This window comes from Penaeus vannamei, chromosome 24, assembly GCF_042767895.1.
Source record: "Penaeus vannamei isolate JL-2024 chromosome 24, ASM4276789v1, whole genome shotgun sequence".
Lineage (NCBI taxonomy): Eukaryota > Metazoa > Arthropoda > Malacostraca > Decapoda > Penaeidae > Penaeus > Penaeus vannamei.
The window spans coordinates 25,797,366-25,809,865 of NC_091572.1; the positions used below are offsets into that span (position 1 = coordinate 25,797,366).

General features: G+C 40.3%; 2 protein-coding genes across 7 annotated transcripts in view; one reads left to right on the forward strand and one right to left on the reverse strand.

Annotated features, from left to right (window-relative positions):
• LOC113813887 (streptococcal hemagglutinin) overlaps positions 1–9,553 on the forward strand; it is a 15,842-nt gene extending 6,289 nt beyond the window's left edge. Inside the window, exons 4-6 of the mRNA XM_027365940.2 lie at positions 1–7,530; positions 7,717–7,947; positions 9,021–9,553. The exon at positions 1–7,530 is cut by the window's left edge and continues 140 nt beyond it. Coding sequence (XP_027221741.2) covers positions 1–7,530; positions 7,717–7,947; positions 9,021–9,101 — 7,842 coding nt within the window. The 3' untranslated portion in view covers positions 9,102–9,553. The remainder of the gene's footprint in view (positions 7,531–7,716; positions 7,948–9,020) is intronic.
• Positions 9,554–10,741: 1,188 nt separating this feature from the next.
• LOC113813885 (phosphatidylinositol 3,4,5-trisphosphate 3-phosphatase TPTE2) overlaps positions 10,742–12,500 on the reverse strand; it is a 97,584-nt gene continuing 95,825 nt past the window's right edge. For all 6 annotated transcript variants that reach the window (XM_070138571.1, XM_070138576.1, XM_070138573.1 and 3 more), the window contains 2 exons: positions 12,173–12,246; positions 10,742–11,984 (listed from right to left, as the gene is read on the reverse strand). In XM_070138571.1, the coding sequence (XP_069994672.1) occupies positions 11,864–11,984; positions 12,173–12,246 (195 nt within the window). In that variant the 3' untranslated portion in view covers positions 10,742–11,863. The remainder of the gene's footprint in view (positions 11,985–12,172; positions 12,247–12,500) is intronic.

Below are 12,500 nucleotides of genomic sequence, written 5' to 3' on the forward strand. Positions count from 1 at the left end.
GATTTACACCCTAGAGATCCAACGGAAAAACTAGCAACTGTAAGTAGCTTAAGAACACAGCAACCAGTTTTTACAGAGCAAGATGCAAGAACGCAGGAGAATACTGAGATCAGTAATTCTCCAGAGGATAGCGGAAACAAGCAGGGAGGAAAGGAGCCAGCAGCTGAAAAATCTCCAGAAAACGCGTCTGAGGCCAGTCTTCCAGCAGGGGATTCCTCTGGCTTCCAAGACGAAGATGTGGGTGTGCCAATTCCTGCCGTCAGTGACGAGGGAACAGCCCAAACCCTTGTGCCTCAGCAGGACAGTGAGAGTGAAAGCCCAAGAATTGCGTCTGAGTCAGAGAATGCAGCGTCTGTCAGTGCCTTGTCACATAATTTTGTAAGTGCACAGCTGACCAGTTTGTCTATTGAAAGTGAAAATGAACATATATCTGTGTTGCCTCAAAACTGTGCAAGTGACTTGAAGTGTGAAAAGCCGAAGGAGAAGATACTAGTTGAAGAAGTCAGTAAGAACGGGACAATAACGGTGAGCATTATAGAGGAGGAAGGAACGCAAACAGAGGAAGCCAGCAATAATGGGTCCAGTAAATTATCAAACAGGAAGCTGGATGGTGAAGGATCAGATAAGACAATGGGTACAGCAAAGGAGCTGTCCTTAGCATCTTCTGAAACCTGCTTGGTTGTACAGGATATGCAACATGTCACAGTCCATCCTGAAATTCAGCCCCAGTCAATTCCAGCTACACAGTCAGTTCCAGTGTCAGCATCAAATTTTTATGGAAACCCAACACAGATGGTCACTATTCAGGTTCATGGGGGAGAGAAAGTACAAAACAAGGGGCAGAAAGTTGTCTTGCTGCAGTGTGGGAATTCTGCTCCAGGCACATTCCAGCTTGTCCCCCCAATAGCTGATAATTCCCAGCTCACTTATGTGACCCCTTCGCTCTCAGGGGTCCCTATCATGTCCACAGGTGTTCCTCCCTCAATCCTGCAGACAGGGAATCTAGTGAAGGTAGTCAATTCACCTCCAGTTCTCCTCCTTCCTCCCCAACCCATGATTTCATCCCTTCCACATGCTACTAAATTAAAACCAATTGCACCCAAACCTTGCTCCTGCAAGCCTGTTGCATCCTCACAGACCAAGGATGTTTCAGGTGGCATTATAGCATCACTTCCCAAGAATCAGGGACAAGTTTCACCTGTCAAGAGAGATCTTGTTCACACACCCACCAAGGTGTCTGCCAAAGTGAAACGTCCTCTCTCTTTAGAGAGAAATAATGGCAAGGCAGCTAAGCGTAGTAAAGGGGACTTTTCTGCAGAGTTGCCCACCATGTCAAAGGTTCCAGCAGACATTCAGCCTTTACAGTCATCTGGTCTGAACCCAAAGACTGTGACTGTAAACCAGGTAGAGCTTGCCAGTGAAGATGGTGAAGACCTACAAGAGATTTCAACGACCACCTTAACAGGTCTTGTTCATTCAGCTGGTATCATGGACTGTGTGGGAGAGGATGCCTTGGGGAACATCATGGATATTCCTGTTGATATGCCTTGTGTCATGACAGAAAATATAAGAAGCTCAGGGATAGAAGCTAGCAATCCCACAGATGACCGCCTAGTAGAGATGTTACGTTCAATTGATGAGAGTGATCCACGTGCATGTGAGTTTTCTCCTCCATCCTCGCCAGTGAGTGGTACAGACCCATTGGTTGAGCAGGGCAAAGGTCCAGAGGTGCAGGATGAAACTGCTGAAGTTAGTTCAGGCGATGCTGAAAACAGTAAGATCTGTGAAGAAAATCAAGCAATATCTGCTGAGGGAAATGAACCTAGCTCAGTAACTTTAGAAAATCAGCAAGATGTTGGAGTTGAAGATGAAGAGTGCCCAGTGCCAACTAGTTCTTGTACATCAGTAGAGAGTTCTGTTACTAGTAATTCCTATAGTATCACAGCTTTATGCTTGTCATCTAGGCCTTTGAAAGAACAGCAGTCTTTAGTAAAAGATTTTGGTAAAGCATCTGTTTCTTCTTCAGCTCCAACTGTTCAGTCCTCAGATGTTGAGTCAGTGGCTCAGAGGACTCCAGTGACAGTGTCGGCTGAAAGTACAGATCATACCAGAGTTTCTACTCCACTAGTGCTTCCTACCACATCTGGCGAATATTACCTATCCAAAACACCTTTACCTTCACGTGAACACCTTCCAAAAGCTTCTTCTGCACCTACAGTATGTCAGTTGCCATTACCACCAGCAACTGCCCTTCCTCCTCCAAACATTTTCCTCAGAAACCCCTCTGTTCTTCCCTCTTCTTCTCATTCCTTGTCTCTGCCACTTCCTCCTCTTCCATTACCTCCTCTTCCTCCTCTCACGACAGAGCACCATTCAGCTACACTACTGTCTTCCCCATCAGTTTCATATTCAAACATCAGTATACCAGTAACGTCTACATCCAATTTGACAGTGTCCAACATGGCCACTAGTTCAGTAACATTTACTAAAACTTCATTAAGTGATCCAGTATCCCCAGCAGTGATCTCCCTACCTAATTTGTTTACAGCTCCTTCTACAACTATTTCACTTTCAAATTATCATATGCCCTCTCAGTCCCCATCTTTTTCATTTTCTTTGACAATGCCTTCAGCATCATCTGGGACCTCAGTGACAAATAATGCAGCATCAGTGAGTAGCAACACCAGTAGTACCTGGACACCAACAGTATCTTCTCTATTTTCTTCTTCCTTTTTACATTCATTATCTACCAGTGATGCATATAACTCAGGAGACATATCGGTAGTATCTAAGGACTCGTCCAAAGATTTGCAAGCATCTGTTGCATCAACTCTGCAGTCACATAGTTCAGATACTGTGGATGCTACTGTGAATGCAGATGCACATGAAAGTAAAGAACAGAGAACAATTCATGTTGCCTCATCATCCACCTTAATACCTTCAACATTGTCCACATCTGTCACAGATGTCATTGCAACCCCAAATTCTACTACACCTGTAGTGTCATCGTTATCAACATCATCTTTATCATTTTCATTAGCATCAACAACTGTTTCTTTACCAGAGTCTTTAGTAATGCCAACTACCCAGTCAACCATAGCTCAGTCACCTGCATTTAGCTTCATGTCAGGTTTATCTTCTGTACCACAACTTATTACAACAACAGCAACAAAATCTGCTGTTAGTACCTCTCATTCATCATCCATATCAACTGTAGAGACTGATTTTGTCTCTGCATCTAATCAACCGTTTTCAACTGTGATAACTAGTAAAAATCCTGTTGAATCTATGAAGAATCAGTCTTCAAATATAACATTAGGAAAGGAACATTGTATTGGCCCTCCACTGTTTTTAACATCTACTCCTTCAGCTACCACAAGTAAGTTAGATCTCTCTCTCCCACACCCATTAAGGCTGTTATCATCTACTCAAACCAGCACAGCATCTACCACCAGTGGCCCTCTTGATAATGTTTCCCTTCCTGTTACCCTGTTTACTTCCAACTCTTACAAGAGAAATACCAGTATTACCCAAAGCCCCCCAATTTTATCTCATTCCCCACTCTCTCACTTGCCTGCAGTATCCTCGCTTGCACAAACAGCTGTGACTCCATCTACAGCTGGCAGCATATTTAGCACCAGTGGGACACAAACTCTCTTCCCATCAAAGCTAATTCTCCTTGCAGAAAATGAGGACACAAATGCTCACTTGTCTAAACCCACAACAAGTGAACAACTGTTATGTAAGGATTCTAATTCAGAGATTACAGCGGTATCAGGAAACATAGAAGGAATAAGTTCTGTATCTTTAATGGATCTTACCTTACCTACAAGTCAAGAAGATGTGCAGGTTTCAGTCCACTCTAAAGTAAAATCAGCAGAGACGGAAAAATCTAATGGAAATGATCAAAACTATTCTCCAAAGACTTTGAACTCAAATCCTGCTGTATCAGTACCTAGTACCACCAACACAGTAACCTCTGAGGTTGGGAAAATGCATAAGTCAAGCCAGCCAAAGCAAGCACCAACAGCAGCTGACTTCCCAGTGAGTAACAACAAAATTGGTGCTGTTGACCTTACTCCACTTTCGGTTGCTGCAACCTCTCAGCCTGTACCTGCAGTGTCAACTACTCAACCAGTCTCTTCTGATACAACCTCAGTACCAGTAGTATCACAGACCCCCCTTCAAAATCAGAGTTTGTCTGCACATGCTAATGAATCTCGCCCAAAAGTGAGTGACAAATCACAAAGAATAAGCGATGACACAGCAGTTCCGCAGCACCACCATCATAAATTGGACGCTATATCTGCTTCTTCATCTTCATCAGTGCCCAGAGCGAGCAAGCCAAGTTCAACGAGGGACCATAGAGAGGGACATGAGGGCACAGTGGCACATTTGTCTGGCACCCATAAACTTGTTCAAGACAGAGACAAAATACCATGTGTTTCAGTGCAAGAAATAGAAGAAAGACCTCAGTTAAAATCCAAGTCTGAGGATAAAACTGACAGTGGAGTGTCCAGGTTAGCAAACTCTCAACAGTACATATGCATTGAAGCAAGCAAATGTAATGATAATATAAGACAAATGGAAAATGATAGACAGTCAGAACATGCAACGACAAGAGAGCAAAGTAGCAAGAAAACTAGTGCATCTGCAATGAGTCTCATACACATCAGTCGACAGGAAAAACAACACACTTCTTCGCACTTGGTTGACATCTCCCATTCCCGACCAGCTGCCACTCAGGAGGCACCACTCACTCGCTCTGCAGATACTCTCACTGTTCCTGCTTCTTTAGTTCCCCCTTCTCTTCCTTCTTCTTCTTCCATCCATAGAGTGACGCACCATCAGTCATCCACCAAAGATCAACAACAGAGTCCTCAGATATCCAGTAATGTTGTGCACAATACTCAGAGGAAGACAGATCATATCGTTACTAGTCCCCAGCCCGAAAAATTGGTCCAGCAAGTTCAGCACATGCCCACACCCAAGTCTCACCCAGCTCAGCAACTTCAACAACAACAACAGCAGCAGCAGCAACATCAACAGCAACAACATCAGCAACAGCAGCAGCAACAGCAGCAGCAACAGCAACAACAACAGCAGCAACAGCAGCAGCAGCAACAACAGCAGCAGCAACAACAACAACAACAGCAGCAGCAGCAACAACAACAGCAACAACAGCAGCAGCAACAACAACAGCAGCACCATCATCATCACCAACAGCAACCATCCAAGGAGACCATTGTGATGCAGAGATCACCAGCAAGTGTGCATGGAGTCCCATCACAGCCCCATTCGCAGCAGCATCAACAGCAGCAGTCACTTGCAAAGTACCAGTCCAGTCAGAAACAAGGACAGCAGCCCCAGCCTCAGCCTCAGCAGCAACAAGCAAATCCTTCGTCTGCTACAAATAATACTCAGCAGCAGCATTCTCAGCGACAGCAACATCAGCACCAAGCGCATCACCCTTCGCAACAGCATACAGCTACTAATATAAATCAGCCACACCTGAATCAAGCAGCCATACAAAAGCACCAGCAATCACAAACACAGCATCTCACTCAGCAGCAGCAACACCAACAACAACAGAATTCAATTGTTCAGCAGCAGGTGCCTGGACATTCATTACTGGGCCACAACACCAACATTGTGGCTGGTGTTGCAGGAGCTGTTGTAGGTGATGTTGGTGATGTCCTAGGGGACAAGGGAACCTCAGGCCAAGTACCTGGTGCAGCCATGCAAGCCAGCCATCAGCCTGGGATGGTTACCATGCCATATCATCCCCCAATGGTCACAGCACCAAGCTACATGCAGCCCCCAACCTATGACTATAATGCCTATTGTCGGAAAGCCCCACACTCACCTCGTTCAGAAGGCAGGCACCAGTGCTATGGCTATGGCAAGCAGCACCAATATCAGCATGGGGATCTCCTACCTCCAGATGCCACAATGATGCCTGACCCAAGACTGGCTCATAATCCACCCATGCCCATGCCTGGGCCTTTCCTGGAGACAACTGACGAACCACCACCCATGCGCCCAGAACCAGCATCAGAACATGTTAGGTACTTCTCTGTGAGTCACTTAGTCAGTCATTCAAATGAGCCAAGAAAAACATCCATAAGTGGTCAGCAGAAAGATGGATCAGCATCCCACACAGAGGACAAATCCAAGGACACAACAAGGACAAAATCAGGCAGCAGGAAGTCTGAGAGTAAGTCCCGAGGGGCAGGAGGAACCAAGAGTAGTTCTCAAGGTGACTCCCATTCCAGAAGAAGGAGCCCAGCAAGAGGGTCTCAACAAGGCAATAGTGGTTCAGTGGCTCCTGCAATGTGGAGCAACAAATCCTCCACTGTGCACAAGCAAGGACATAACTACTCAGCAGAGGCTCTCTTAAGCACTCAAAATTATGGCAGGCCAACACACAGGCCACCTGCAAATCAAAATTATCCAATCATGGCTCCGAATCAGATGTACCAAAGCAATTATTCCCCACAGCAGATGAAGAACTTTGTTCCCAACACCTCTTTTGGATATACTAGCCATGATCGGAGTGGTCAGAGTGGTTGCAACCCAGATTACAATTTCCAGTTGCATACCCAGGCTTCAGGTTCCTTAGCATATGGAAGCAATATGGCATACATGCCCACAGGATACCCATATCAAAATTTGCCTCCCTCATCATCCTCTATGCTGTCTGGTGATATCATGGCACCACCACACCCAGCAGGCCCTTATCCTCGCTTCCATGAGTTCCCAACAGACCAAAGCAACTTTCCACCAAACCCAACATTTCCATTGCCACTGGATCCCCAAGATGTATGCAGTGGAGGGGGACTGATGGGAGCAGCTAGTAGTGCAATGGCTGTACGAGCACCTCACTCTGACATGCAGCTTGTACCCTCCTCGTCAGTTTCTTCTACAGTGGCATATTCAAGATCCAATTCAAATCGAAGCAGTGGGAACATAGGAGTGAGTTCAAGCGTTGGAGGTAGTATTAGTACTAGTAACCACACAATAGGAAGCAGTAGCGGAGTGAGCTCTAAGAGACCTCGTTATGGAGAATCCAACATGGTGAGCAGTGGGATGGGAGGATCTGCAAATCTCTTGGAAGGTGGGGCACTCGCTCACATTCCTCTCCATTCCTTTACACCTCCTTGTGATGATCCAACATTGGTTCATTCAAATTTGTTCCCAGGGACAGCGCCCAGGCACCAAAGCAATTTCCTCTTGGGTCCTGATAATCTCATGCCAATCAATACTGCTCAGTACCCAGGGACTAGTACTGGCACAGGATCAGGAGGGACAGGTCAATTGGGAGCAGGTGGAGTGGCAGGTCCCCCAGGCACCCGTGCAGGTTCATCTGTTGTACTACCACCTGGTGCACCACCAGGACATGTTCCTTTCAGCCCCTTGCGTGTGATGGACAGACAGCAGGTCAACATGGCGCCACCCACAGCTCCGCACCTTTCCTCATCATTGTCCAACTTCAATCTGACCAGCATCATCCCAGAGATTGATGGAAAGGTACATTGAAAAAAGAAAAGAAAAAAATAATGTTCGTGAAATAATATCTAATGTAAATTTTGAATAAATTTCCGGTGGTTCTTAAGGTGTAAAAAGTTACAAGAGGATATGTGTACATAGAATTTCAACCCCTGTAATGCCAGCATCATATTTTCTGTATTTAACTGTGTAACTTGTTTTCCACAGGGAGGAGAAAACAATGGAGGAATGGGTTCTACATCTCGTGGAACCGCCATAGGTAACAATGAAGTTCTTGGTGCAGCCATCCCAGGCCAAGCACGGTTACCTCCAATGCCCTCTTCTCTGTTACCACCAGCAGAACCTCTCAAGGGGTTACCAACTGATGCAAATAGACTCCCTCCTCCAGTCCTGAATAATTCCATGAATAATATATTCACACACACCCCACATCATCAGGTAAGACTCATAAGCTTGAACTGACAAGGATGATGTGAAAGTGAATTAGTCAAAGAGAGAAAGTAAGAGAGGGACATGAGAAATTATTATAAAGGATTTCAAAGTGCATGGTGTAAGGGAATAAGAAAAGCTTTGTATGACTGGAATGAAATGAGATTGAAAGCATTGGTAGTTTATTGTTGTACAGGGAGTTGACTTTTCCTTTAGGTAGTTGGAAATATTGCACTGACCTGCAAATGCTCTTTTAATCCAGTGCCATTAAACTAGTGTTCAGTGTTGTATTTTTCTGTCAAATGGGGCTACATAAAGATGGCTCCACAAGTAGTGTCATGGAGTGAATTAGTAGACCTCATGACCTCCCAAGATTTCATGTTTCTGTGATTTTTTTTTATGCTCTCAATATTGATGCTGTTATTATTATTATAGGCATTATATTTAGTATAATATTAATGTAACTAATAGCAATACAAAATAAAAGATAATATTTCCAATTATCAAGGAAAAGGGTAAACTGGTGAGATAGGTAGTACTAATAATTGGCTCATTGGTGACTAAGTTGTAGAGATACCAATGTAGAAAGAATGAACAAATTTAACTCACAGTGGGCATGGCATCTATGTACATGTCATCCACAGTGGCATAGCTTTAAAGGGTATTCTCTGCATATATATCAGTTATAGAATTTATATGTGAATTTACAGATATATCACTAGACAAATTCATTATAAAACGTTATTTATAAATTAATCTATGTGGCAGCAGCTGTGGTGCAGAGCTGAATATGGAGAGGGGGTTAGCACTAGGCATTCTGATGCCACAGAAAGATATTCAGGAATAAGCTAAGATAAAATCATTGCTGGGTTGAATTAGAGAACCATATAGCCACTGATAAACTCATAGCATCAAATAAAAGTATTTGTACAGACAGCAGAATATGACAGCTATGCCACTTATTCACAAAAACTATTCACATGTTTCTTATATTTGCTTCTTTATTTGTCTCTCTTTATTGACTAATGTACAAATATTTATTTATTTTATGCATTTATTTAATTATTTTTATGTTCTTTCAGGTTGGACTTGGCTTGAACTCTTCCCTGCCTCTGCCTCCAACGACTTTCTCTGGCATCAACTTCCCGACACCCGACCACTAACTGGCAACATAATAACGACAGCAATAGATAAACTGGTACCTTAGTATTCCTTTGAATAAAGTGCCAAGGTGATTCTGGAGTGAGATTTGTAAATGTATATGTAGATATGGATATGTGATAGATGTATAGGAACATTTATTCAATGTTGCTTAAAGAAGAGTAGGCAGAAAAGAAAGCAAATTATAAATGGAATGATTTTTCTTCAAAATATTTTGAAGTGGACTAAGAATATGTGATAAAGCATTCACATACTGCATTAAAGATTTGTTGGTATAAGCAGTAAATTATGTAAATAATATTCTGTACAAGGTTTGTGAAAATTATTTCACTTTATAGAATGCGTGAAATGTCTGTGATATTATTATTTAGTGTTTTTATTTACATATGAAATAGTGTTTACAACATGTGTTCTGTAATATTTATGAATTACAATAAAGTTGCAGTTAATTATACTATGATTTGAATTTATTTTTCCTTCTTGGTAAAAGACTTATAGATGAAATAACATTCAAAAGTTTTTCTTACTTGGCAGCTGTTATTACTAGGACCACCTTTGACAACTATTAGCTTTTCCAGCATCTGCTTAGCAGCTTTTACTTTTATGAACATTGTAATAAGTGGAAAGTAATGTCATTTCTTTGCTCCTTTTGTGCAGTTAATTTAAACTTTATGTAAAAAATTTAAACCTCCTGAGAATTACACAACAGGTCTGTACTTCATGAAAATGTCAGCTTCACCCTATAGGATTGGAAAATTTGTAGTAACGTAAAACAAATAACGAAAGTTTGTAATAGAGACATAGAAAAATGATCAATGAAAACTGTCGCTGTCTTTTGCTCTGATAATATTAAATGATAACTGTCCAGTGGGCAGCTAACAGTCATATAACTAACCACAACAGTTCGTCTGCCAGTTATTATTATCTATTTTTCACATCACCCTTTGATAATTTCAGAAGTATTGAGGAAGAAAACGGTATATTCGTGTATCTATATTTGCATTTATCTATGTCTACATCTTTTTATCCATCTATCTACAGAGAGGGAGACAGAGACAGAGACAGAGAGACAGAAATAAGTAAAGAGAGAGAGAGAGACAGAAATAAATAGAGAGAGAGAGAGAGAGACAGAGAGACAGAAAAATGAATAAAGAGAGAGAGAGAGAGAGAGAGACAGAGACAGAGAGACAGAAATAAAGAGAGAGAGAGAGAGAGACAGAGACAGAGACAGAGATAGCTAGGACATCTTTAGTATGACCATTATTTTTATCATCTCCATTTTTTAACGATGCTCATTACTTGATTAAATTCTCATCATTATGATGAATTTAATTATTTTTGTTGTATTAGACATTAATGAGTAGAAGAAAGAATAGGGAAATAAAACGTTAGACTAAAAACTTTTTTTCCAAGCTTTTATATTAAATCACAGAAGATAAAGTGTATATCCATGGTAAGTCAACTGGACAAGAATGCAGACTGTGTGGGTACAAAACACTGAAACATTCTAAATGAGTAGAAATATGTTACACTCGATTCTTCATAGAGAAACTTGACATATTAGTACATATTTACATAAGTATGATGATGATAAGTACAATAGTAGAGCAGAGGTATATTCTCGGAGAGTAATATGAAAGGAAAAATGGGATATATATATATTGTAATGATCATGATATTCTTTATCACAGGGTTAAGACAATCAAACAGTGCTCCAAAAAGGGTTAGATAGGGAAGCATTAAATTAATAGTATATACTTGTAAATTATAGTTGTAAGTATAAATAATAGTGATAGAAATTATAAGTTTGGACATATATCACAGTATGAACAAAAATTAATTGAGTCAGTAATTCTTGAAAATACATAACATATCCAAAAATATATAACTACGCAGAAGACCAAGTTACTAAAATAAAACATATATAGGGCAACAGTGATACATTATGTTGATAATACATGGATATTTTCATGGAATCAATTTCTATTGCCCATAAATATCAATAGGGATGGTAAAAAATGCCTTACAAAAGTTACCCTGAGCAAAGATTGGCTGTTAATATACCATTTGAATGTAAACTGAAAGGTCGGTTTGCACCTTAGACAACAGATTGTTTTCCCACAGTAGCAATCAATCAGTTTTATCAACAGCAGCAGTAAGAGTAATAAGTTCTGTTTATACTCTCAGTCACAGAAACTGCACTCATAAATAAATACAAATGTATGGTATGTTGGCAGTACATATTATGCAATGTTTTCATTTTCAAGAGCACCAAGTAAATATATATATTTTTTTATAATCAATTCATTCCATGTAAAAAAAAGTTGATATCCATATTTACAAATCGTAATTACGATCGTATCTGGCAAACAACAAAAATCAAATTAGCTTTCCTGAAATAGAATTATGCTAAAATATAATTCAATATTGTAATTATATTTCTTGTAAAGGCCTTATTGCAGAAGACTCATAAGAGGAGTTAACGAAGATGCTGCATTTAGAAGTTTAGCAAACTCTAATCTAGCATAGTCTCGCTTTCTCTAAGTCATTCTAAATTTGCAGATTAAATTAAGATATGTAATGTATTCTTAGATTTCAACCCATTTTTAAGAAGTTTGGCATTAGCTACTCTGTAATGCAATATTTATATTTTCTTTATTCTAAACCAAAATTTAAGTAACTTGATTTCCCTTTATTTACCTGTAGAGCAGAAATTTAAAACTTCATTATGGAAATCAAGACATGTTACTGGCAATTGAAATGATTAATAGGCTTTTGTCATCGTGTCCTCTTCAAATTCAACCGTAACACCAAAGTCTTCTTGAAATACATTCCACGTTTTGCTCTTGTGTGGGTTGTCCAGTTCATGACGACTCAGTTCAAGTCTGTTAAGAATAAAGAGAAATGAAATGAGTATTCCACATATTCTTTTTTTTCTTTATGGATTACAAAAAAAAGGAAATCTATGCATAGATAAAAATGTAAGAAGTAACCATTTTTCAATTGTTATTGATTATAGTCTGGGTATTAAGATGATAATAATAAAAGGCTTGACAAAATCACAAACACTTGCCTTCCTCCGGATATGAAGCCAGTGTGGAACCAGAAGAAGAATGGACTATTTTCATATCCTTTTGGAATATTCCTCTGTAAAAACAGTATCAAAAATTGAAAAAAAAATTGATAATCATCATGTTATGTCTATGCAAAATATATCTTATATGTTGATAAAAACAAAGATTATATGGAATGTAGACATGAAAAACTTTTAATTACAAATAGCATAAAGATGAATGCCAAAAAAACACATGACCAGACCATCAGAAAACACACACCAAAAAGAAAAAAGAAAAGGAAACTAAAAATAAGAAAATATAAGAGAAACAAATATACATTTTAAA